Genomic DNA, 25,947 nt, shown 5'->3' with positions numbered 1-25,947 from the left:
GACCATCTATTTCAGGTGGACAAACAGAGGGGGGCAGGGGTGAATGCAGATTCAATCTGCTATGACCTTTTCTTTATAAGAAAAACCATTTCTCAATAAGCACTCTTAAGGGTCGAAAAATAGGCAACAGATCTAGATAGTGTAGTTGGTTTTCATGGATTCTAGAATAAAATGTCTTGTTTGTGCAGCCACAGCTGTTTGGATGAGCTGTTTCAAGGGGGGGGGTGATGATAATTCTTGCTGTATAAATATTTGTTGTGGTTGGTGTTGGATGAGAAATCAAACATTGCTTTGCTGTAAAAACCTTGTCCTGCGCTCCCTTTCTCTTTCATCTTCTTTTCTATATTGCTCTTCTAGTTTTTGTTTTTCAGAGTCCATGCTGTAGAAGGTGCAATCTGGACATCTTCTGATCTTCTCAAATTGACTAAAATCTGCAACGTACTTCCCATTCGGAGAGAGAGAGACCACAGGCATAAACTCAAAACCCCAGAAGATCTCCTCTGGGATATATGATGTTCGGCTCTGGCAGACGGCACTTGTTGACTCTACGGTGGCATTCAGGAGGACAACCAGTTCAAACTCTTTTTCTTTCAGGTTTTGGGGTGAAAGGTCTCTTAAAGGGCTGCTCTCATCCAATATGTGGTAAAAAGTCAGAGGTAAAATCAGGAATGGACTCTCTGCTGCGGAGTCAACGTGGAATTTAACAGTCGCTTGGTTAAGCAGAATCCTCTCACCTTCTTTAGTTTCGTAGGACTCGAGAAGCTTTCCTGTCAGCTGGCACTGGATCAAGAGGCTCTTTCTCATGTTTGCCACTCGGATTACAAGGCACAGGTGCCCATTGTGCTTGGAGATGACAGCACAGTGACTGAATTTAATGGTCTCGGCCCTTTTTTTGGGTCTGGCAATTTTGGCCAGGAAAGTCCCCGTGATGAAGATCTCGATCAAGGTGGTGAGAACCAGCTGAGCAACTAAAAGGAAGATGGCATGAGGGCACTCTTCTGTGATGTAACGGAAGCCATAGCCAATGGTAGTCTGTGACTCCAAAGAAAAGAGAAATGCTCCGGTGAGTGACCTCACATGCATGACGCAGGGGGCCTGGTTCTGTGGGTGTTTGTTCCCTTCCAAATCTCCATGAAGAAAGGCAATGACATAGTAGATGACTCCAAAAAGAAACCAAGTCATTACAAAGGTAGCAGCAAACAAGGTAAGTTTATATCTCCACTTCATGTCGATGACGGTGGTCCACAGATCCTGAAGATAAAGGAGGTAAATGCCATCGACCTTGTCGATCCTCACGTTGCTGTGGCCACTTTTGGACATCACACGAGGTTTGCTCCTCTTCGGATTAGCAGTGATGTTGCCGTTCACTAGTGGCGCTTGTGACATATTGATCTGGGTGGCTTCCATTGTCAGTGTCTTAGACCTAAATAGATGGGGGAAATAGTTTTTTAAAAGAACAACAACAAAGCTATGATAAAACAGACTATATTAAAATCACCAGATTATGATTACATTCCATATTTATGGGCAAAAATCTGCTACACTTTGAAAGTTTCTGGCATCAGCATGCAATGTTGCACCAAGCTAATTTCATAAGCAGAAAGTAATATAATTTCCTCTCTGGCATTCATGTCAATATAAATGACTTGACTCAAGAGTCCAGAAAGTAATTTTATCAATTCAGTCCTACATTGTATTAAAATATTTCTCATATTTATTATTATGGAAAGAAGACAGGCCTCTCTTTTTAAAAAAACAATAACAACATTAATTTACTGAATGTGATCCACTCAGGAGACAAATATTCCATTAACACTAGACCAATTTAGCTATGATTTTCCAAATCAGTTCTGTAATTATGTCTCCCTTAGAAATGCTGGGGGGAAAGATTTTTAAAATGAGCATTTTGATTTCGATTTTCACAAGTCCTCAATGCCTAGCTGTGTTAGAGGGGAAATAAAAGCAAACAATCTTGTGAATGCCTAGAAAAGAGCGTGAGAAAGAAATATTTGCACCTGAAAGCTCTTCAAGGCTGTTTACATCATAGGCCTCTCCAATTTCAAAGAGTCAGTGGAAAAAACAGGAGGCAATTCACAAATTCAGCTTTCTAGCAATGGGCCCTGCCCTTAGCAAACACAGAAGGGACTGGACCACAAGTTTCTCAAAGTTTGTTTACTGTGAATCCCAGCTCAATGCAGATGGAGATGAAGTGTGCCTCTGTCCAGGACTGAACAAAGCACACAAAAAGCAGGAGGTGCCTGTCTTTGCCAGCTTGAAGGGACAAAAAAAGACACGGCTTCCACGACCAGACAGTGGTTACGCAGCACAAGGCCAGAGCAAGTTAGCAGGAGTTTCCAATAACAAAACTTCCTGTGCTTAAATCCCCCCCACAAAAAAACCCCATGCATCCTTTGTACTCTGGCAATTCATGCAGCTAGCATTGTTTTGTTCCATTGTTTGGCTTCAAGAGAGAACTTTAATAAGTGATTCATTTTTATGAACCACAGGAGAGAGAGAGAAATACTTCTCCCTTGTAACTCCTTAAAAGAACATTTCTGGAAATCAACGTACTTGTAGTAGACATGTGCGCCAACCCAGGATAACAATGTAATTATTCACTAATGCAACTTTCCTGTTTTGTCAGTAAAAGAATATTTATGTTTACACCCATAACTGCTGGCAGGCTGAAGGTAAATTTGTGTTTATTTCTATTTCCTTAACCAGCTCACATATGACAACTCTTGAAAGCTCAAAAGGAGAAGGGGGAAAACACCAAGGATCCCAGTAAAAGAACTTTTGTGTGACAGTAAAAACAGCACCCCCACCCCCCCACACACACACTGCAACATGTCCGGAGGAAAAAGACAAAGTCCTGATGATGTGAGCAAGAACAATAAAGAGAGGGGGAGGGGCAGTCCATCAGAAAATGTGCCTTAGTTTCAACGGACTAACAACTGGAACATGGGCTGGTGGAAATGCAGCTTAGGTAATGGCATGCAAATCCCAACCCGGAAAACCATTTGAGAAGAAATGCATGGTACTTGTTCACAACCTTTGGACAAGAAAATATAGTGTTTGGTTTTTTTAACCAACGGACAGAGAACTGTACCAGATTTTCTCTCAGCTCCCCAAGGTTTGATCTTCATCCTGCAGCTTGTTACTTTCTCTCTGACGTACAAATGGAGCATGGGTGTGAGTCACCCATACTTGCCACTGGGAGAAGATGGTAAATTCATTTACACAAGTAGGAAATGAATGGAAAAGCCCTTGTGTTGTTGACCAGAATAGGGGTGGAGAAGCTCCATCTGCAAAACAGAGTCCGTGAACCCATAAGGAATTGTTGAACTGAGCCGCCTATAGTCACGCAAGGGCAAGAATTAATTTGCCAAGGTAACTAATCCTCATTTCTTCTTTTAACATACTGCCCTTTTGGGTGTTGGCAGTCCAGCGTGCAAAAACATGACTCAGGAATTACAAGAAATCAAGCAGCTCCTGCCACAACAGGAGTGCGTAAATCCACTAATGAAGAGGGCTGCAACTGACCTCTCAAAACTGAATTCCTTCCTAGTTAACAGATCATGGAAATAAGCAACCTTCTGGCCTAGTCAATTTCACACCTCAAGTATTGGAGGTGGAGGTGGTGAGAGACAGCCAGAAGGCTAGACTAACTATGTACAGTGGTACCTCTGGTTACGAACGCTTCAGGTTATGAACGCATTCGACAGGCTGGTACTTAACTTTAGAGCCCTAAATAGCTTAGAACCCAAATATCTAAAAGAGGACCTTGCATACCAGCCAGCCCATGCCATAAGATCTTCAGTGGAGGTCCTTCTCCAAGTACTGTCCTTAGCTCAGATGCATTATGTAGGCACTAAGAAGAGGGTCATTCATTCATTCCATTATCTGCAATAGTGCCCCAGCTCTAGAATTCCCTCCCCAGAGAATTCCTTCCTGGTGCCAACATGACAACGACTTAAAACACTTTGATTTGCTTAGGCATTATAAAGCATGATATTGCTTTAGTCTGACTTTAGCTTTTGATGCCTCCCAGTCTGTAATTGTTTGATGAACTTATGCTTTATTGAAGAGCTTTCTAAACTTTTCATGTTGGTGACACACTTTTTAGACATGCATCATTTCGCAACACTGTAATTCATTTTTACTAGCAAACCAGAGATTAAACTAACCCCTTTCCAGCCCCAGGAGGAGCATGGGTAGTGTTCGTGCAACCAGAGGCGGAGCTAGCTTCTCTGGCCCCCGGAGCGCCACACATGCTGTGCCCCCTGGCAAGCGGTGAGCGTTCCAGGGGGGGCAGGGTGGCGATGTCACCCCCCTCAGGGATGAGACCCAGGGCGGACCGCATCTACCGCACCCCCTTCTTCCGCCAGTGCACACCTGCACCTACACTGACGTGTCGCGACACACAGTTTGGAAAGTTCTTGCTTATTGTATTTTCATTTTTTAAGTAATGTTTATTAAAAACCATCCTGGAATCCAATGGTTGAATGGCAGTCTAGAAATCTTTTAAATGAACAAACAGACCTGGAACTAGAACGCAGATTAAAGACAAAATATATTGCACTGTATGTTCCAGGGAAACAAGATGGGGAAAGAGATGTGGTGGACACATCCAAGTCAGCCATTTCCAACCTGGTGCCCTACATATGTTGTTGAACTACAGCTCCCATCAACATGGTCAATGGTCAGGGATGCTGTGAGCGGAATTCCAGCAACATCTGGAGGGCACCAGGTTGGGGAATGCTGCCCCCAAATGGTTGGTGGAACACCTTAACCCTGAGGCAGTGTCTGAGTGAGGCAGTTGAAAAGGTTGTTAGGCAATCCTCAAGCAAACACACAACAGCCAGCCGAAAGGATGGACAATAGAAACACATTAGACTATTGGTTCATCTAGCTCAGAACTGTCTACACTGACTGGCAGCAATTTTCCAGGGTTTCAGACAAGAGGCATTCCCATCCCAACCTAGAGATGTCATGGATGGAGACTGGCACCTTCTGCATGCAGAGTAGATGTTACAGCAGCCTTTCTCAACCTGTGGGTCCCCAGATGTTGTTGGACCACAACTCCCATCACCCCGAGCTAGCAAGGCCAGAGCTCAGGGATTATGGGAGTTGTAGTCCAACAACATCTGGGGACCCACAGGTTGAGAACCACTGTGCTACAGCCTTTATGGATTAGATCTTGGCTTCTTAGCCTACATCCAGTCCATCATTGCACTCACATGTCACGCTACAAGAACATGTCCCCATCCAATGTCCCGCCTATCCAAATGATAATAATAACTTATTATTTATACCCTGCCAGCTGGCTAGGTTTCCCCAGCCACTCCGGGCAGCTCCCAACAGAATGTTAAAAATGTGATAAAACATCAAATATATTGCTGATATAATTTCCCCTTTTCCTCCTCAGCTTACACAGAGTCTTCCTGCTTCCTTATTTCGCCCCTCCATCTCCATCTATTGACTCTTAAGAACACAAGACAAGGTAGCTTGATCAGGCCAATGGTCCAACATCCTGTTCTCACAGTGGCCAACCAGATGCCTGGGGGAAACCCCCAAGTAGAGCATGAGCAGAACAGTCTTCTGCCCACCTATGACTCCCAGCAGCTGGAATGCAGAAGCATGCTGCCTCTGACTTCATGGCTAGTAGCCACTGATAGCCTGGTCCTCCATGAATTTGTCTAATCTTTTGGTGGCCATCACTGCCTCCAGTGGGAGTGAGTTCCACAGTTTAAACTATGCACAGTGCGAATAAGCACTTCCTTTTATCTGTCCTCAATCTTCCAAAATTCAGCTTCGTGGGTTGTGCATGAATCCCTGTGCCACGAGAGAGGGAGGAAAGCTTTTCTCTATTGCTTTCTCCATGCAGCGCATACTTTTATAAACTTCTACCAGGTTATCTCTTGCTTGTTACTTTTCTCTAACCTAAAAAGTCCCAAATGGTGCAGCTGTTCCTCGCAAGGGAGTCGCTCCGTCCCCTTGATTGTCCTTTTCAGACCCTTTTCCAACTCTATCCTTTTCGAGGTGAGGGAACCAGAACACAGCATTCCAAAAGCGGCTGCACCACAGATTTGGAAAACAGCATTATGATATGAACAGTTACATTTTCAATTCCAAGGATCCCTAGCATGGAATTTGCCTATTTTCACAACTCAGAATCTCCTGAAGCAAGTCTAAAAGAAAGTGCACACATGCACAGATCACAAGAGAAGAAATCCCCTCTCCAGCCATTAAACATGTATTATTATTATTATTATTATTATTATTATTATTATTATTATTTGAAGTCTTACATTGCCTTGGGGTGATAAGCCTCTGAAGAAGAAGAAGAAGAAGAAGAAGAAGAAGAAGAAGAAGAAGAAGAAGAAGAAGAAGAAGAAGATAGGAACTCCAGGCTTTGGGAGCAACCCACAAGCATGCCTTTCAATTTGCCCTCATGGCTTGACCTGTGGTTCTCAATTTTATCAGGCCCTCATGACCAATTTAGTTGGGACACAGGGCAGGCTTTTAGGGCCTTCAGTGTCTAATGAGCCCACATTCACCTCTGGCATAGCAGAGTGAGGATTAAGCTGTGAATTTCCAAAACAATGCAAAGCATTTTCCCAGGATTGTGCCTGGGGTGAAGGCGCTCCAGGCTCTCTCTTACACAGTTCAACACCCCAAGCATCAGCCTGCCCCTGTACAGAAGGGCCACAGCCTCACTCTTGGCCACTGTCCCCTTGGCTCCAGTGATTTTGCCATTTTTCTCACTGTGTCTCAAGGCAGTGTCTTCTCTATTATCGAGGTTATAAAGCTCTGCCTTTCTGAATCCCTGACCTGTTAAAGAAGCATTAGAATAGCATCTCACCAGTCCTTGGTGCCTTCCTCTTTCCATTTGTGTTTCTTTATTAGGTAACATTCACGTATCCACTTTAGTCACTTCCTTTCTTATCCTGGAATGGATCCCATCCGATCCTGGCTTCCCCCCACCCCACCCCAACTTCCTGCATTCTGTTTCTTTCATCATCTCTCTTCTCATGTGATCCTGAATTCCTGTTGTTTATATCCTTAAAGCCCACAGAAATCCATGGAGGTTTATTTTTTCCCTTGGCAGAAGTATCCCCCCTCCCCTTTTCCTCTGCCATGCTTGTCAGAATAGGGGCTGGTTGCCACAAGGGGCCATTGGATACTCAATTTTGTTGCAATGGTGGTACTAGGAAAAGACCCTGAGGCAAGCAGTAAACTTATCCTCAAAGGCTAGTTGCGTCCCCACCTCCTCCCTCCTAGCTTGACTGACTTCTGCCTGGAAGCATGAAAGATTGCATTCTTTCCAAACCTCTGCTTTGTTTATTCCAATATTCTCTGTCGTAAGACTGGATATTCCAGTTAACTCGCAGAAATGTGCCGTCCACTTTCTTAGCCCTGTCAATCTCACTTGATGTACAGTGGGGCCAATGAGCTCTCCGCCCCAATTTTGAACTGAGATGAAAAAAAATTCCTTTTGCCACATCAGTCATCAAATGCTCCCCTGCTTTTCTGCTGTGACACAGAACTAAAATAAAAGAATGGATATCTCTTTTCCATTGCCATCTCATATGACGGGATAAATAAATGATCTATTTGTGGGGAACATTTCCATGAAAATTGTGAAGTTGGGGTAGGACAGAGATCGCAATAAAATAGATGCCTATATCCCTGGAAGATATTGGCAGGGCAGTGGTGAGGCTGGATTATTTTGTAAAGGTAAAGGTAAAGGTACCCCTGCCCGTACGGGCCAGTCTTGACAGACTCTAGGGTTGTGCGCCCATCTCACTCAAGAGGCCGGGGGCCAGCGCTGTCCGCAGACACTTCCGGGTCACGTGGCCAGCGTGACGAAGCTACTCTGGCGAGCCAGAGCTGCACACGGAAACGCTGTTTACTTTCCCGCTAGTAAGCGGTCCCTATTTATCTACTTGCACCCGGGGGTGCTTTCGAACTGCTAGGTTGGCAGGCACTGGGACCGAGCAATGGGAGCGCACCCCGCCGCGGGGATTCGAACCGCCGACCTTTCGATCGGCAAGCCCTAGGCGCTGAGGCTTTTACCCACAGCGCCACCCGCGTCCCTGGATTATTTTGTACTCTGGACTTAATGGTCTTATGATGGTGCTGGTTAGAGCTATAAACAGCCATGCAAAGCCAACAATTATCATTCCTCTTCCCACACCAACATTCCATATTTTACAACTGATATGTTCGGAGAAAGGGAAAGAGCTTGCCAACACTGCTTAACAACAACAACAACAACAACAACAACTCTGAGCACGTACAGTTTTGCATTTGAAATGCACTTGCCTCATAGCACCATCCTGATGATTACAGGAATTGTAGTTTGGCAAGATGCTGAGAATCCCAATGCTTGCCCTGCCTGTTGTGCACAGAAAAACGATCATAGAATCATCGAGTTGGAAGGGACCCCGGGGGTCATCAAGTCCAACCCCCTTCAATGTAGGAATCTTAACTAAAGCATCCATGACAGATGGCTATCCAACCTCTGCTTAAAAACCTCCCATGAAGGAGAGTACACAACCTCTCAAGAGAGTCTGTTCCACTGTCAAACAGCTCTTGGGGTGACATACAGTGGTACCTCGGGCTAAGTACTTAATTCGTTCCGGAGTTCCGTACTTAACCTGAAACTGTTCTTAACCTGAAGCACCACTTTAGCTAATGGGGCCTCCTGCTGCTGCTGCGCCGCCGGAGCACGATTTCTGTTCTCATCCTGAAGCAAAGTTCTGAACCTGAAGCACTATTTCTGGGTTAGCGGAGTCTGTAACCTGAAGTGTATGTAACCTGAAGCGTATGTAACCCGAGATACCACTGTATACTAGTTTACGGCTGGTGTGTCCATATTTCCTGAGCTGATTGTGTTTCTTTGAGCAACATTTTGCGGTCTGTGGCTCAGTTACTTGTGTCACCCATGTCTTACTAACACAAGTGTTTGTGGCAGGTACTAGCTAATCTTAATCAATGGATAAACTTCAATGTTTTAAAATACCTTAAGCATTTAAAATAGCCGTGCTTCCTTAAGGGCATATAAATATATTCCAATTACACATTTGCCAAAAAAACAACAACAACAGTTTAACCTCTTGAATATCAAAGAATGTTCATATAGTTCTGTTTAGAGCCTTCTTTTGGATAGAAGGTTGGTGTATCAAACAATATCTTATGCCTTCATGGAGACTTTATGGACAAAGCGTTCAGCAAATCTAATAAACTATTTATTTTAGGAGACATCTCAATTGATTTGTGTTAGATGTATGAGTGGGCAAAGCTTTTAGGATTACTGCCACAATCCATGCAACAGTGAAAGGCTTGCAAATTGCTATTGTTATTTAGTGACCAAAGAGTAGGCTGTATTACATTTGATGTTGGTTGACCAGAATTGCTTTTTCATGGAAATCAAAACCGTTTTAAAATGCAGTGACTCTTACATCTGCTATTTTGTTTAGCAGCAGGAGTTCTAACAAAGCTGCTGGAATAGAGACAGCACCTTACACAAAGAATCCCCCATTCCCTGCTGCGAGCAGACGGTTATTTTTTTTTTTTTACGTTTCATTTTATGAATGATGTTTCCAGACTTGCAACATACTCAGGCCTTTTGCTTCTCTCTTGCCAACTTCCTTGAATTTGGACACCTTCACAGTGGATCTTCATTAGCACAGCTTGACATCCAAAACAGAGTTCAGTGATTTTCCACTTCTCCCTCTCTCACACTCTTGCCCCAGTTCATGCTGTGTGAATATTACCTGCCTTTTTAAGACAGAGTGTTTCTACAGATATTAGCACACTGAAGAGCTAAACTTTCCATTCCTACAGCTCCACGTGCCAGATCTCAACTGCAGGTCACCAAGAGATTTTATCATCTGCATGCCCATGCGAAAACAACACTGAGCATTTCAGCTCTGTATCAGCTTACATCTTCAAAGTGCTAAGCAAACATTAATTAATCCTAACCACAGTCCTGCAGAGAAGGCAAGTATCTATATCCCCATTTTACTTACATAGGAGGAAAGGAGCCTAGTCATATGCAGATCCCTGTAATGACTGGCTAGCGAGCCAAGAACAAAACTCAGGCATCACTCCCAGCCTTTCGCTTTCTTGCAGTGCTCTAGTTTCAAGTTTCCCCTTTCCCCTTGATTTTTGATGGGCCTCCTGCCTGGCATCACTTTCTCCATACTCTAATCTCTCTTTTCTTTTCAATGTCTGCACAGACTCCTGCTTATTAATTAAGAGTGACACAGAGACAAGTGCCTTGTCCTGCTACCCCCCAGTCTGGTGATCTGTTAAGCTCAGCATAGTCATTCTCCTGTCAATTAAAACAGCTTGCCCAGAATGGTTGGTCTTTTCTACCGTTATCTCTCGGCTTCTTCATATTATGCAGCAATCCATGACATCATGGAGCTCTCCGTGTGCATGAAGGCTCGTTTGTTTATCGTTCTTAAAAAGCATATAGGGTAGCTATCAGTGCTACAAAGAATAACGCCCCCACCTGCACTATATATTTAAGGCAGTATTGTACTACCATAAGCAGTCGTGGGAAACTGTAGAATCCTGGGAAGTGTAGTTTGGTAAGGGTTCTCAGAGTTCCCTGGGAAGAGGGATTCACTGTTAAACCACTCTGGGAATTGTAGCTCTGTGAGGAGAACAGTGGTCTCCTAACACTCCTCAACAAACTATAGTTCCCAGGATTCCTTGGGGAAAATATCACATTAACAATATTCCAGCTGTTAATATGAAACCAACGCAGTATGGGCTATGTATTGAAAGTTATTACAAGTTGTGTGCCAAGATGAATAATCCCAGGCTTAACCCTGCATAACTTGGACCTAAAGATATATGCTGCACATCACCCTAAAGTGTATTGTTTTAAATAATACTATTAATCACCACTTGATAATACTATAGGCATGTATAAGTAGCACATACTTGTTTGGCTTAATATCTAAACAGTGTGCCAATCGCGCGCGCGCACACACACACACACACACACAGAGACAGACATTCCTGTCTTTTTATAGCACTTAGTTATTAATGAATACATTTCATGCTCCAGGACATTTTTGCCAATGGCAGGTCTGGGCTAGAATGGATCCAGGAGTTCACTGGATTCCTGGTTTGCCATCCAAAAATGAAACAAACATTGCATCATTGGGGGAGTTGTTATTTTAATGTGCATTCCCGGACTATTCAATCAATTTCAATTGCATTCAGTGGGACTTCCCAAAATAGTCTCATTGTTTTATTTCATATGCTGGCCAGGCTAGTGGATTCTTGAATCCAGACATGTATTTCAATAATTTTAGCACAATTTTGTTTTGTAGCTTTGTTGTAGATAGTATGGCATTTTCTGCAATGATTAATCTCCCAGAGAGACTCTTCATTAATGAACTATAATTCATTATTTTGCCAGATCTGTTAGGCTTAGGGATGAGAAAGACATGCAGTATTGTTTTGTATTTAAATGTGAACTCACCTCATTTGCACTTTCTGCAACAATATGTGAGCCAAAATACAGCTATACTTCCAATTATACCCTTCTCATTTTATGGTGCAGTTCACCAACCAAAAAATTACAAACTAGAGGGGGATGTGCATAAAAATTCATATTAGCGAAAATATCATTATAATGCTTTATAGGAGGGGAAATTGCTTCCAAAAATGTATGTATTAGACAAAAATGTATAAACACATACTAAGAGGCTGATGAATTTTCATGAGAACAAAAAAAATTAAAAAATTTGAATTCACACCGTGACCTGGAAATGTGGTGAATGGAAGGTAAGACTAGAAGACTAAGAAAATTGACAGATGGGAACCATCCTTAGAATGGCCACCCTGAGTTGTAGCAGATACAATTTTGGTGGGCTGCTACTTTTCATGTGTATGTGTCAAATTTCATTAAGTCTTTGTTTCTCTCTATATCAGCACTGCTTCAGCATCTTAAAAGGATGCAGACATATGGCAGGGGCTCAAAAATATCACAAGCAAAGAAAGGAGGGAAAACTTTTACCCTCTTTAGCACACAATTTTACATCCTGCAGTTAACATTCATTGAATTGGTTTTTGACTTCAAAACATATGAGCCATATAAAGCAGTGCTTTTTGATAATGAGTTCCGATAACAAGTTTATGATTACTTCTGAATTGCACTATAGCGGTAACACCCATAAAGGAAAAGTCATTGGAAAGTGAGGGCCTTATTGTACACATGAAATTAAGAGTACTGCAAATACAGTACAGTGGTACCTCGGGTTAAGTACTTAATTCGTTCCGGAGTTCTGTTCTTAACCTGAAAACTGTTCTTAACCTGAAGCTCCACTTTAGCTAATGGGGCCTCCTGCTGCTGCCGCGCCGCCGGGGCACGATTTCTGTTCTCATCCTGAAGCAAAGTTCTTAACCCGAGGCACTATTTCTGGGTTAGTGGAGTCTGTAACCTGAAGCGTATGTAACCCGAGGTACCACTGTAGTGAAATGGAACTTTGGATAACTAGCTAAGCAGATTCACTGGAATGCTTTGTTTCATTAAATCTGGGGCACTTTTCCCTTCCCCTCCCTTAAGCTCACAGGTTTTCAATCATAGAATTGGAGAGTTGGAAGGGACCCCAAGGGTCTTCTAGTCCATCCCCCAGCAATGCAGGCATTACATTTGCATTAGACACTTCTTACACCAGTTTTAGTAGTCTGTGCATTCATTCCTGAGACTAGTCTTCACATCAAGATTTCACGCACATCAGAAAGGCATCTATTTTCTTCTGCACTGCCTGTCAGCTGCAATCTCAGTTGCAACTTCAGGCTAGACTATATATAGTATCCGTGGGGATGCACCAATATCACTGGATCCACAGTGCCCAAAAGTTTCAGTAACTGTTACAACAACCTTTAAAGATCAGAAAATATCATTATCCCCATTTTGCAGATGGAGAGGATAGCTGAGGCAGAAGATTGGCTGGTCTACCCAGGGAGTTTGCTATTAAGGTGACAATTGAACTGGGGGGTTAATGAAGGCAATCCTCTTACAGCACAATCCAGTGCATGTTTACTCAGAAGTAAATGCCACTGTGTACAACAGAGCTTACTTCCAGGTAAGTGTGCATAAGAATGCAGCCATTATCTATAATGCTATAATGACCTAAAAATCTATGGTGTTTTAGTGCACACCTGCCCTTGTGTCTAATTCTGCACATATATGCCAGCACTAGTTGGTAGGATCCAGCTGCTTCAGTTGCAATCCATCCAATTCCACACCCTCCCACTTCTATTCCCCACTAGTTCCTCAACATCACATTCTACTGTGGCTAATATCCAACCCAGGATGGTTGTTCCTATGCCTCTGCTTAACCTTCTGTGTTTATAGCTTTGTTGATAATCTCAAAGCTATCACTTTCTCTACTTTACACAGTCAGCCAATCCCCAGTAGTCTTAGTCATAGGACTCTCCCCTTGGTCCTCAAACTCAAGACTAGCTGCCCTTACATAACAAACCCATGAAGTAGATGTTTTATGCAGGAGGAATTAAGGCACAATGAGTTGTCCAGGCCCACCAGGAATTTCACCCTTCAGACCACAGTGTTTTGAATTTTTATGTGTTATGTGAAGGCCACAACAAGGTCTGTATTTCAGCCAGAAGTCATCAGTGGCTGAGCTTCCCCTGGCAAGATACACAAAACAAAATTGATGAAATGGATCCCAGTCCAGAGAAGGTTAACCATGACTAAGTCCCACAGGCATCAGTTGGGTTTCAGTTGGTTACGACAGATAATTTGTCCACTGATTTCAGTGAGACTTGAGCATTATTAACTTTATCTAGATTGGAGCCATTGCCTCTGAGCACAGCAGCTCCTCAGGGTGGGGTGAGTGGCAAGGCATCCATGATATATGGAGTGGTATATTAGCCTTGGCACACTTTTAGAAATTAATCACTAGCCATAGCTCTCCAAACTAGGAGATTCCTAGAACATAGGATTATTCCACACATGGCATCATCGTTGCAAATCTGTATATCACCATGTATCTCAATTTCCTTGCAATCCTGGGGCCTTTCATTATTTCGCCATGGAAATGTGCAGCTGTTGGCATTTGCCCTTAAAGTCAGCAAATTGCCATATGGATGTGCAGGTGTCACAGTCACCTTGAACGACTGCCTGTGACATGAATGATGCCACATCTTACTGACAGAAGAAGAGTTTTCCAGTTAAAGCAACTACCTAGAGGAGTGGTGGGTTTTTCTCCTCTGAAGATCTACAAGCTGGACTGCCATCTCTATGGGGCGATCTAGCTCCAGATTTCCTGCAGCAAGCAGCAGGTTACATTAGCTGTCCTACAAGGCCCTCTCCAACCTTTTGATTTAAGCAACACCACTCTCTCCCCATGCCAGTTCCATTTTTATGTTATTTATTATTTGTAAAACTTTGGAGCTGAGCATCCTTGCCGCTGTCCCCAGCAGAGACACACACACCAATTGCCACATTCATGCAGGGGTCTGTTCACCTAAATACTAAAAAGCAGCAAAGCCCCACCACTTTGCAAACGTTCTTTTCTTCTTTTTGCAGCACAATTCAATGCAAGCTTACTCAGAAGTAGACTCTGTACAATGTGCTCCTTAGAAATAGTGTTTGGCATTTCTAAGTAGCCACAGTTATATGAAGTGTGCACCTCCTCTCCATTTTTAAAAATACATATATCATAACAAAGTCTGTTTGAATATTGCGGATTTTGGCTTTATACTTTGTTGGTTTTTGATTCCTAGGTTGCTTCCAGATAACCTGCTTAATGTGCACCCATCCTGATTTGTTTGTGGAGAGATTAAGCAATGTTGTATCAAGCATGTATTGTGTTGGCCTACACTTTCTCACCACTTTCCTTATTGCAAAAAGTCCAATCATTTGTGGAAGCAGGTTTGTTTTGCAACAACTCCCAATCCATAATCTGAATATGCCTGTATGTGAGCAAATGCCATTAAAAATAATGACAACACCCATCTGTCAATCTATCTATCCACACACACATACACACACATTGTGGTGGGGCAAACCGCATATCTCTTCTGTGAATTAAAGCTTGTGAGAATATTGCCCAGAGGCTAAAAGAAAAGAAGAACCATGGGTGATATGTTCACTAGCTAAGCCCTTCTTCTGAAATATTTTGGAGATAGGAAAGTCCTTCCTCACTATGGAGGTATGGAGGCGATTTCTGTCCTATTCTGTGTTCCTCACAATCAGCACTTGTTTCATCTCTCCACAATTTGGCTTCTGCTAAAACCTTCCTTTTTTGTATTTCTAACTGCTATGGACAAAACTAACATAATAAATTATGTAATTAATTATGCAATTAATTTCAATGCATATCAGTGGAAGGGAAACATCAAAAACAGTTACAGCAAATCCTGCTACATGATTGCTTACATGATTTCCATTCCTGACCTTGGGTGAACATGCGAATTTGGGCCATTTCTGCTCCCATGTCCATTTATTGAATTCTCTTGGCATCCCTACTCTTCACACACTTATCTTGAAACACACCCAAAGCATAAATACTCTACATTTAAAAAAACAACAGGGTTGTACCTTGGCATGGCTTTTAATTGAAAGAGAGACATTCAATCCCTTTGTATTTTTAAGAGAAGCCTTCCCAGTTCACGAGGCTAAACACACCCCTGTGCTAAGCACATAAAAAATATGAAAATGTTTGCATTCATTTAACACATACGCTAAATACAAAGAAACCCATGGAATGAATTGCTGTTTATGTACACAAAGGAAAGGGAATGATTAACAATCAGCTGAAATAACCTTTGGGGTAGATTGTTAAAGCTTCAGCATGGGGCCTACACAAAATCTATGGCTGGTGCCCCTATCACTCATGACCACGGCTCATTGCCGGCTCTCAATTTGGGAAAGCCTTTGGTCTTTTGGGCAAGGCCTACCTCCTCCTTGCTGCCATTGTCACCTGCTGTTGCTCTCCTTGCCAATGCTGCCTTCTTGTTTGCCAAGGAGAAAACTAGCGAGCTAGTGAGCAGTGGCAGTGGCTGCTTCCTCCTCCTTACTGCACTTGTTCATCCTCTCTGGAACAACAAAGGAGAAAGTGGCAACAGTGAGGAGAAGGAGCAGGAGCTAATGCGGTCTTTGCAGTGTGACATCTCTTCAAACCGCTGGATACCAGCAGGTGCTTAAATACGTCAATCTCTGACACCAGCCTTGCCTCAATCAAGAGAACTGCAGGTGCTCAAATGCGCATGCAACACATGCAAACACTGACTGGCCAATTCATTTCAAAGGAAGAACCTGAACAATATGTGCGTATTTTTATGCATGCACATATTTATGGATGCTGCTTCTGAAAGCAGTGAATCAAAATCCAAACCAAATCTTGTAACACACATATGCACACACACACACACACACACGGGTTGAATTGTATTTTTTTAGAGATTTTAAAAAAAACTATTTAAATGTGATTTTTTATGGGGGGGGGGGGTTGAAAAGAAAAGAAAACAGTACAGCTTAATGCAGAAACAGGAAGGAATGGACTTAAGATTGAACACTTCCAAAAGTGTCACTGACCAGAAACAGACTGATTCATCCATTCCCATTTCCAATAAAAAAAAAATTCTGTTTACACATTCAACTGGAGTCTATAGCTTTCCTCCCTCCTTCTAAGAATTAGTACAGCTTTGGGGATCCATTAATATAACTGAGCTTGACAAATGTCCATGGTGCTTTCCTGGGACAAAATGATTTGTCTTCTAGCAAAAATTTCATGATCCGTTTCTAGATTATTTTTACATATATATATTTTTTTCTCACCAATCTATGTATGTGGTCAATTTATAGTTTAAAATACTTTTTCACACGCACACCCATATATGTTTTCCACTGAAGTCTGTGCTTTTTCCGAGACCCACCCAAATTCCAGTACTTGGCTGGCGAATGTGCCAAGTTTTCTTGCTCTCTATGCAACAAATGGAAAAAAAATGCCCCCCTTTTTTCCATTTCTGCACATTCTTCGAGAAAGGAAGGAAAGTGCTCCAGAGGAATTTGGTCCTACCTGTTGTTTCAAATGTGAAACATGAACGCGTCTCAGAGCAAGTAGCCTAGTGCCTGCAAGTGAAACTGTGTTCTACAAGAATCACTGAAATTGAGTATGATTTCCAGAAATAAGCAGAGGAGAGTAACCATGTTTCAAAAGAATTATAAAACAAGAAGAATGCAAGATGCCATGATTCTTTGTTCCAGTTCAATACTATGTCAATAAGTCCCTTGAATTCATTGATGTTTTATGAGGGAGGTGAAAACATCAAAGCTCAACAGGGAAAACTATTGAGTTTTCCATAATGAAATGATAGCTTTCAGCTGCAGCTTCACATCCTTTCTTTAATGAAAAGCAAGTTAATAGATTTCAGCATTTCATGAAAGGCAGAGAGTTTGGCTGTCTTTTCCTTATGCTTATGCTTGAAGCATAGGAGACAAGGGATGAATTTGTGGAAGCTGAGTTGAAGGAGCCTACATACTGGCACTGTTTTCAGATGATAACTCCCCCTTTACCTCCTGAATGGCTTTGACTTTCCAGACCAGCATGCTTGACAAGTAACCAGCCCACTGACAATGATGCTTTTCCTTCTCGGCATGGACACTGCCTGCTGCTGGATGCTAGCTTGCATTGTGAGCTTACCTAAATCTCTTTCTCACTTCTGGAAGATGCAACCAGCATGTCAGGGAAATATAACAAAGAAAGAGCCCCAGAGGCTTCCAGCACTGCTCTAACCCATACTTCCCCCTATTTTCAAAGTCCAGAAGCCTTCTGTAGCTAAAATGACATCCACTTGAGGGAGTTATCAGCCCACAAGAGGGAACCCCAAAGTTTGCTGGAGTACAACTTTATTTGGGTGCGGGCCATTTCTATGAGGATTGAGCATGGCCACATAATGCTGACCAGCTCTTGGTTGGAGGGAGAGATGGAATGCAAATAAGGCTGCAGTCCTATCTGGCTGTAGGCCCCATTAAATTCAATAGGTCTTACTTCCACTCACAGCAGGAAACATGCTTCAGAGAAAATAGAAAAGCTGGCTAGAGGTGCCAGGGGCTAAATGGAGCATATTTATAGATGACCTTGAAGTTCTCGCTTAGGACAGGTGTAGCATTTTTTCCAGGACAGAGAGAACATAGAATCAAGTGCAGGAATACCAGAAAAGACAGTTAGGCTATAGGGAGAGCAATAGGTTGGGGACAAATCATGGCTTAGGGTAGAGAGGGGACACACACAGGGCTGCACGCCTATCAAAGAAACAAGGCTGAGGAAAACAAACAGAGAGTGAGAGGCAAAACAACTTACACTCAACAAAATGCTCGGCCAGCTAACCAGCAGCCTCTTCCTGCTTCTTTTTCAGGGGCTGGTGGATGGGGGAGAGGGAAATAGCAGCAAATGCTGTCAGAGCCATCAAATAAAATTACTTCCACCAGGTCTCATTCTACATCCTAAGAAGAGTTGAGTCATCCTTTTGCTCTATTTTGTGTTATACTGCTGCTACTCTGTGTACGGTGATGAGCTGCAGATCGTTGCCATAGGAGGCAAGAATACCTCTTTGACCTCCCAGTCTATGTGCAGATGGAGTCAGTGTGTTTATTCCCTCTTCTGAGCCGCATAACAGAGTGTGCCCCCTCCCCTGCATATCTGATAGGACTGCTGACCAATTTGGGGCCAGGGACAGCAGGATCCTGCACTTCTCGAAAATGTAAGGCTTCCCCTAGGGAAGTTTTGCTAGTCTTCTGTGATAATATGTGGCATCTTCTTCGCTTTTCTTGCCCCACTTTTGTCCTCCAGAACCCAAAACAAGGCAACAATGCCAACTAAGTGTTCCTGCTGTTGTTTTAGTTCAAACTGTGCCCATCTAGTTCAGCTTAGCTCTGATTAATGTAATGGGAAGGAGGGGTGGGGTCTCTATAACAGCAGAGACACCACCACCCCCATTCTATGCTGCAGATACAATTCAAATCACCCTTGCCTGTGGTTGTGTGTCAGTGAAGGGCTTGGTTCCAATTATTGCAGAGTTAAATGCATGCTTAACTGTCCTGAAGCATGTGAGCAACATCTAAAAATTAGAGAAAACAATGGAGTCCAGCACAGCCAAAATCCCTTCCATGGAATGTGCATCAAAGAACCTTCAGAATGCTTTTAGAAACATAATTTGGGGATTAGGTGGTAGCTGACTATCCTTTGTTATGGAAAGTTTTGCAATGCTACATTTCAAAAGAAGACAGATGAAAACCTCTCCATTATCAATTGCACATAACTTCAGCAAAATGAGGTGGTGTGGTGCTTGTTTATTTACATTTCATGCTATCTTATCTTTATTACTGTTCTTTTACAGTCCTGTCTCTGCTCAAAAGTTCAACAATCTTGAGAACGTCAAACGCTGAGTCCTGAAACGATTGTGCTAAATAATGTAGGACTGTTCACTGTCGCTGAGCAGATTTCTATAATCAGATCCAGGCAATGGTAATGTGACAATCTGAACACATAACTGTGTGTTTCATTGACTTTTCCAGGACTAAAGGAAGGTGAGAACTTACTATGGTGTTTTCCAAGTCACCTGTTGCAACAGAACAACAAATATTAGCCTTTGCCAAATACTTCAGTTATGTACTAAGGCTGATGATGGATATCAGCTGGGTTGAGACTGGTGGGAACAGAACATAAACACTGATATGGCAGTGCAGCTGTGGAAAATAAGCATACAAGGAATGGCCATTAAGATTCTACAAATGATTTCTAAACCTAAATTCAAATACAGTGATACCTCAGGTTAAGTACTTAATTTGTTCCGGAGGTCCGTTCATAACCTGAAACTGTTCTTAACCTGAAGCACCACTTTAGCTAATGGGGCCTCCTGCTGCCGCCACGCCGCCAGAGCACGAGTTCTGTTCTTATACTGAAGCAAAATTCTTAACCCGAGGTACTATTTCTGGGTTAGCGGAGTCTGTAACCTGAAGCATATGTAACCTGAAGCGTATGTAACCCGAGGTACCACTGTACATAAGATGAATTTGATAACTACAGTACCACAGTGTTGTTGTTCTCACACACTGTATGTGGTTCTTGATTGGACAGCATAGGAGCATCCTGAGCTAATTTATTTGTTGGTTTCCCGCTTTGTTCATCGAAGGCTGCAACCTGATACCCACTTACCTGGGAGCAAGCCCATTAAACTCAGCGGAGCTTATCTCTGAGCAGCCATGTATGTTTATACTGCAAATTTGGTAAATGTGCAGTGATGCATTGAGACCTAACTGACCACTAACCAGTGCTATCCAGGGAATTTTATTTTGACGTGTGTTTCAATCCTCTTCATGACACAGGAAAAACAAAATGCAACCAATATGTATGAAGATAGAGCTGGCCGGCATTTTATCTTTTCTGTATTAGAAGCAATAGCTGCTGAAATCATCTGTGAGATTATATAGTGCCTTCTTGGGCATCTAGTCATCCTGTCTAGCCACCAAACCACATCCAGGCAATGGACTGGTGGTACCACAAGCAGAGAGCAGGTGCCCTGATTTAAGGTGCCTGCAGCACAATATCACTACATAATCCAAGCAAATGAAGCTAAACAAAGCCTTCCCTCAAAGAAAAAAGTCCAACAACAAGCCCACAGTCACCCTCCAAGACATTAGCTAGTTTGACCTGGTGGAAAATTCCTCCCCTGGCCTAAAATATGGCTGTAAGCCTTGAGCAAAAGCCATTCATCAACTTTTTTCAAGGGAAGACTTACCTAAGGCTCCACGCTACTGATCTGCCTCTAGCTATAGAGGACCTTGATGCCCTGAAACTCAAGGAACAGTCTAGATAAAGGTAGGAAGTTTTCTCATTGTGATAGAAAGCTTAAGTACGTAACTCTGATGGACACCAAGGGGATTTAAATTTGGCTGCATTCTGCCCATGCATCATACTTCTAGGCATGCCCTATTAGACAAACACATGGGACAGCAGAAAGTCACATCCACACCATACTTTTAAGGCACATTTAAGGCACATAGCTCTCCCCAAAGAATTCTGGGAAGTGTAGCTATGTCACAAAGTTACAATTCCCAGCACCCTTGAACCCCCAGGATTCTTTGGGGAAGCCATGTGCTGTAAATGTATGGTGTGGACAGTCAGAAATCCCAAGTAAGCAGAAAAATATCATAGAAAGAAACCCCAAATGGGAAGACTAAAGGATGTGGCTGGGTCATGGAGTTCTGGCAGTGTGAAGGCAGACGACAGGTGCAAGCCCTCACTTAGGCTAACAGGGTGAAAGGAAGCAAGCAGCCTGCTTGTCCTTATTGGGGGGAGTAAAACAGGGGCCAGGAGTTGCATGCTATAACCATGCAGCCTTGTCCCAATTCTGCCTCCTCCAGGATCCTTTAAGGTATGAGGGGGTCTGTCACCTTCAATCACTCATTTTGGGTGGGTAATGGGATAGTAGTGCTTCCACCCATTCAAGCAAACCTTCCAAAGGACTCTTGGAACTGCAAAGGGAGCAAAGGCGTTCAGAGCTTACAGCATCCTGAAGTGGGAAGAAGTTATGGTTGGAGATGTACAAATCATCTCTCCCTCCCCATGCTTTACCACTCTAGTTTGGGACTAGGTAAGGAGCTTAGCTCTTCAAATCTGAGTTGTTCAGCAGCAAGGTTTCAATACGGTCAGGGCAGAGCTTAATTCTTTCCCAACCCTGAACCTGGGTGGTGTAGCTATGATCTAACAGGAGAAGGAAATGGATGAAAGGATGAAAGATGAGTGGCACACATCTCCAACTCCAGTTCTCCTCTCCCTGCAATCCTCTAAACTCTTAGGGGTTGTCTGCCCCCTTCTTCACCTTAAAAGGTCCTTTGTGAATGGTTAATGGAGACTGAAGTGGAAAGCACTTTCTCCAGCACAAATTAACCTTCCTCCCACAAACTGTGACAGAGGAAGCTGTCTTATGCCAAGTCAGATTCTCAGTCCATCTAGCTCAGTATCCAGGGGTCAGCAAACTTTTTCAGCAGGGAACCGGTCCACTGTCCCTCAGACCTTGTGGGGGGCCGGACTATATTTTGAAGAAAAAATGAACAAATTCCTATGCCCCACAAATAACCCAGAGATGCATTTTAAATAGAAGCACACATTCTACTCATGTAAAAACGTGCTGATTCCCGGACTGTCTGCGGGCTGGATTTTGAAGACAATTGGGCCAAATCCAGCCCCTGGGCCTTAGTTTGCCTACCCATGGTCTACACTGAGTGGCAACAGTTTGAGGCAGGGGTCCTTCCCAGTCCTACTTTGATTTGCCAAAGGTTGCACCTGGGACCTTTTGACAACGAAGTATATTCTTTTCCACTGAATGACAGCCCTTCTCATGAAAGGGACAGTTCCATATAATAGCTTATAGGATCCTGGAGCAGGGAGTCCCTAGGTTTATGGGATGTGCACCCAACCCCAATGTTCCACCCATTCTCACACAGAAATCAGGAAAATAGCAAATCCTCCCGCCCAACTTGCTGTGCTGGAGGATTTAAGGCAGGGGTGACCAATGTGGTCCCCTCCAGATTGTTGCTGGACTCCAATGCCCACCTTGGCTCTGCTGATTAACGTTAGTGTCAACAACACCTACAGGGCACCAACATTGGCTACCACTGGTTTGATGAATGTTTGCCCCAGCCCCATTCTCAATGATACAGCAAGAGCAGGAATTTCTCCCTTATTTATTCTCACTTCCCGGCCATTCCTCAGTGTCTCCCATGCTGTAGAAACACAATAGTAAAGTGCTGCTTGAGTCTGTAGTAACTCATTCATGAGTGTTCCTTCTTTCCAGTAGGTTAGGAACAGAACAGCAGGGCAGCAGCCTTCAGGCACTTGACATTTAATGGGTTCTGTGAGATGGCAAACTTTGATTTTAACTCTTTAATACAGAAACTTGTATCTGGTATATTTCTGCGTTTAATTTCTGCATATAGAGAGACAGACAAAAATACTTTGGGGCAAGAGAGAAAGGAGAAATAATATAAAAATGCCCATATTTTACTTAGGTGGCTTTTTTAAAAAGCCAAAAATGATTTGAAACACGCAGTCTCAGGGCAGTATGTAGAATAGTTAATTTCTGTTGTTTTTGGCTCAGCACCTCAGCACCGTCTGGTACTTCAAGGTTTAGCTCTCTCTTTCTTACCAGAGGCTGCCGGCTGTCTGTGTTAGCTAAAGATATCTGGGGCAATAAAGTGGAAGAAACAGCACTATCTATAAAATCAGGACAAACAAAAAAGAAGTTTGGAGTCCCTGAGTTTATGATTGCCACATTGACTTGTTTCTTTGCTTGACTGAACAAGTTTAAAAGATCTGCTTTAACCTGTTTTAACCAGGATCAGATACAAAACCTGAACCTTGGACACATTTAGGTCTGTCCAAGCCAAATCTAAAAATGGGTACAGTCTTTGGATGTGTGTCTTGCGTACTTGTGTACTTGTTTGAAGTAATTCTGGGTTGGCCAGAGACAAATTGTGGTGCACCTACCTCAATGCTTCTTGAATAATTTTGGGGGGTTTTTCTGGATTTTTTTGTCATCAAGAGCCCTTTTACAAATTACTACGGAAATTACTGTTATTAATTTGATTTCTTACTCCTCCCCACCCCCCTTCATCCCAAGGTCCTGCAAGGGAAGCACATTTTGGACACTGCCGCTAGTTAAAGGAACAGGGTTGCTTGGCATGATTTGTACAATTTTGTTAGATTGTGTTGTAAGCTGCCTCAGGGAGCCTTTGACTGAAAAGGGACATGCACAGAATGAAGTGGTCAACTTAGGTGGTAGAATTTTGGACCGTACCTTTTCAGAATTCAGTGGAGGTGTACATCTATGTGTCATAAATTTGATTGCTCTACATAAATGATTTCCTACATGTATTAAATTTCCTACAGCATTAAAACTTCATAATGTGCTGGTTTAGGCAATTTTTAAAGTGCAGGGAGTAGTCAAAAATTTTGCCTCTCACCTGCAACAATCTAAAGTAGTTTAGTCTAGAATTCTTAACCTTAGTATTCTGCCATATTCTGTGTTATGTCTAGGATGGATCTTATTACATTTCCCCCAGATCCATCAGGATGTGCTAAATGTTTGGGATCAACACTTCATGCACACAAATTTTCAGTTATGTAGATATATCATATCTCAGACAAAACAATATCTATGTAGTTAAAGAATTCAGGCCAACGACTACTGTTTCTTTCTCTAGGCCTTGCATGTTCTTCCGCATACAAATGGATGCCTGGTCATAGCATTTTTATTTACAGTTTAAAAAAAAAAAACTTACAAATTAACATTGTTTAGTGAGCTCAAAAATGCTATTGGACAAACCTAGCAAAATCAAAAGCTCTATATCCCACTATTTTTAATGTGAGAAATGTAATCATGTGCTTAATTCTGCCATATAAATGAACGGGAATTGAAAGTAAGCTGTGCACTAAGATGTTTATCTAGTTGCGAACTAAGGCATTTATTTATTTATTATGGTATTGTTTAATGTTCATTCCTCTGTTTAAGATTGATGGCTTAAAACATAATAGTAGAGATACTGAAAGTAAAGGCATCATGATTTGAACAGCAAAGGGGCACAATTTATATCAATAAATCAAAAAGAAAAAGGTTAACCCGTTGAAGTTAAAAATAGCATACATCTTCCCGTTTCACATTAAACATCTAGATCTGTTGTTTTCTGGAATTAGCACAATGTGGGAAATATTAATTTTGCTATAAATCTGTTTTAAGGCGTACGTTCTAAAAGGGGATATATGACTAAGTTGCCGCAAATTAATGGTGGGCATTGCAATTCTATCTCACTTTTCATACGCTTGGAAATAAGACGGTCGTATTCTTCATGCAAGTGTTGTTTATTTTATGCCTCCTTATAATTAGTACAAAAACTCTTGTGGAATACCTTCTTATGCACATAGTTAATAGAGACTTTAAAGAGTTCTGATCGAGTTAAGAAATACAGCAATTAAAGATGATTTTTTAAAAAACCAAAAGGAAAAGTGAACAGAAAAAAAACACCAGGGTCTTTGAGCAGAATAAGCATTTGGAAACTCTTTTTTTAAAAAAACAAAACAAAAACCCAATGGCCCAAGAAAAGGACTGGCAAAGTAAAGTTGAGGGATTTATCACCGTCACCACCCTGTAGCACCTCAGATCATCAGGATAACCCATCAAGAACTACATACCTTTATTTTTCTTTCCCCAGACAGAATTTCATCAGCACTCAGCAAGCTTGGCTTCCCAGATAGTTTGAGTAACTTTAAAAGGGATTTTAAAAAAAAGAAATAATCAGGACAAGTCTTAATCATCAGCTTTGCATTTCTGTGCAATGTTGTTCAGCTATTGCTAAGGAACTATGCATTCCTCCTTATAATTTCCTCTTACCTGTAAAAGAGCAAAGTTCAGATTCCTTTCTTGAAGTTACTCTCATGTCAAGCTGGATGGCCCTTCCTTGAAGGAGTGTGTCCCTCAGGTAATGTATCTGTGCGTGCTTTTGAAAGCCCTCCTTCCCCTCCACACTCCCACCCAACGTCCCCTCGTACTTGCTGTCAGTCAAAAACAAGTTAGAAAGAGCCTTTTCTGAGTTGGAATTACCTGAATGAGGAAGCCAGAGGGAGGGAAGGAATCTGAGAGGAGACTTTGTGATTTCAGCAGCATGTCTTAAGGAAACCTACAGCGAAGACCAGGAAACCGTATAATTCTAATGAATTCAACACCCTGTCAGGAGCTGAGCAAATACCTGATTGAAAAGAAACTGATGTACTTTCAGAGGATGTCAGTTAATCTTTGAAGAAACTTGATCAAAGTCCCTTCATGACCTTATTGCCCAAATAAACAAGTGTAAAAAGCTTTGAATAAATCTTGATATTATCCTTTTTAAAA

At 42.4% G+C, this 25,947-nt stretch overlaps 1 protein-coding gene across 8 annotated transcripts; it reads right to left on the bottom strand.

Moving 5' to 3' along the window:
• Nucleotides 1-225: 225 nt before the first annotated feature.
• On the bottom strand, nt 226-25,947 carry KCNJ15 (potassium inwardly rectifying channel subfamily J member 15). Of its 8 annotated transcripts, none has more exons than XM_028727170.2 (5): nt 25,660-25,947; nt 25,251-25,322; nt 18,363-18,420; nt 15,958-16,095; nt 226-1,423 (listed from the first exon to the last, which is right to left on the bottom strand). In XM_028727170.2, exons 4-5 carry the CDS (start codon nt 15,972-15,974, stop codon nt 280-282), a joined length of 1,161 nt encoding a protein of 386 aa, XP_028583003.2. In that variant the 5' UTR covers nt 15,975-16,095; nt 18,363-18,420; nt 25,251-25,322; nt 25,660-25,947; the 3' UTR covers nt 226-279. The 8 variants fall into 8 exon arrangements, with proteins under 8 accessions (XP_028583003.2, XP_028582999.2, XP_077783462.1 ...); XM_028727166.2 differs by lacking the exon at nt 25,660-25,947 and adding an exon at nt 25,450-25,600; XM_077927336.1 differs by lacking the exon at nt 15,958-16,095.

The sequence above is a fragment of the Podarcis muralis genome, chromosome 4, assembly GCF_964188315.1.
Source record: "Podarcis muralis chromosome 4, rPodMur119.hap1.1, whole genome shotgun sequence".
In the NCBI taxonomy this organism is placed as follows: domain Eukaryota; kingdom Metazoa; phylum Chordata; class Lepidosauria; order Squamata; family Lacertidae; genus Podarcis; species Podarcis muralis.
This window is presented reverse-complemented; position numbering and strand designations above follow the sequence as displayed.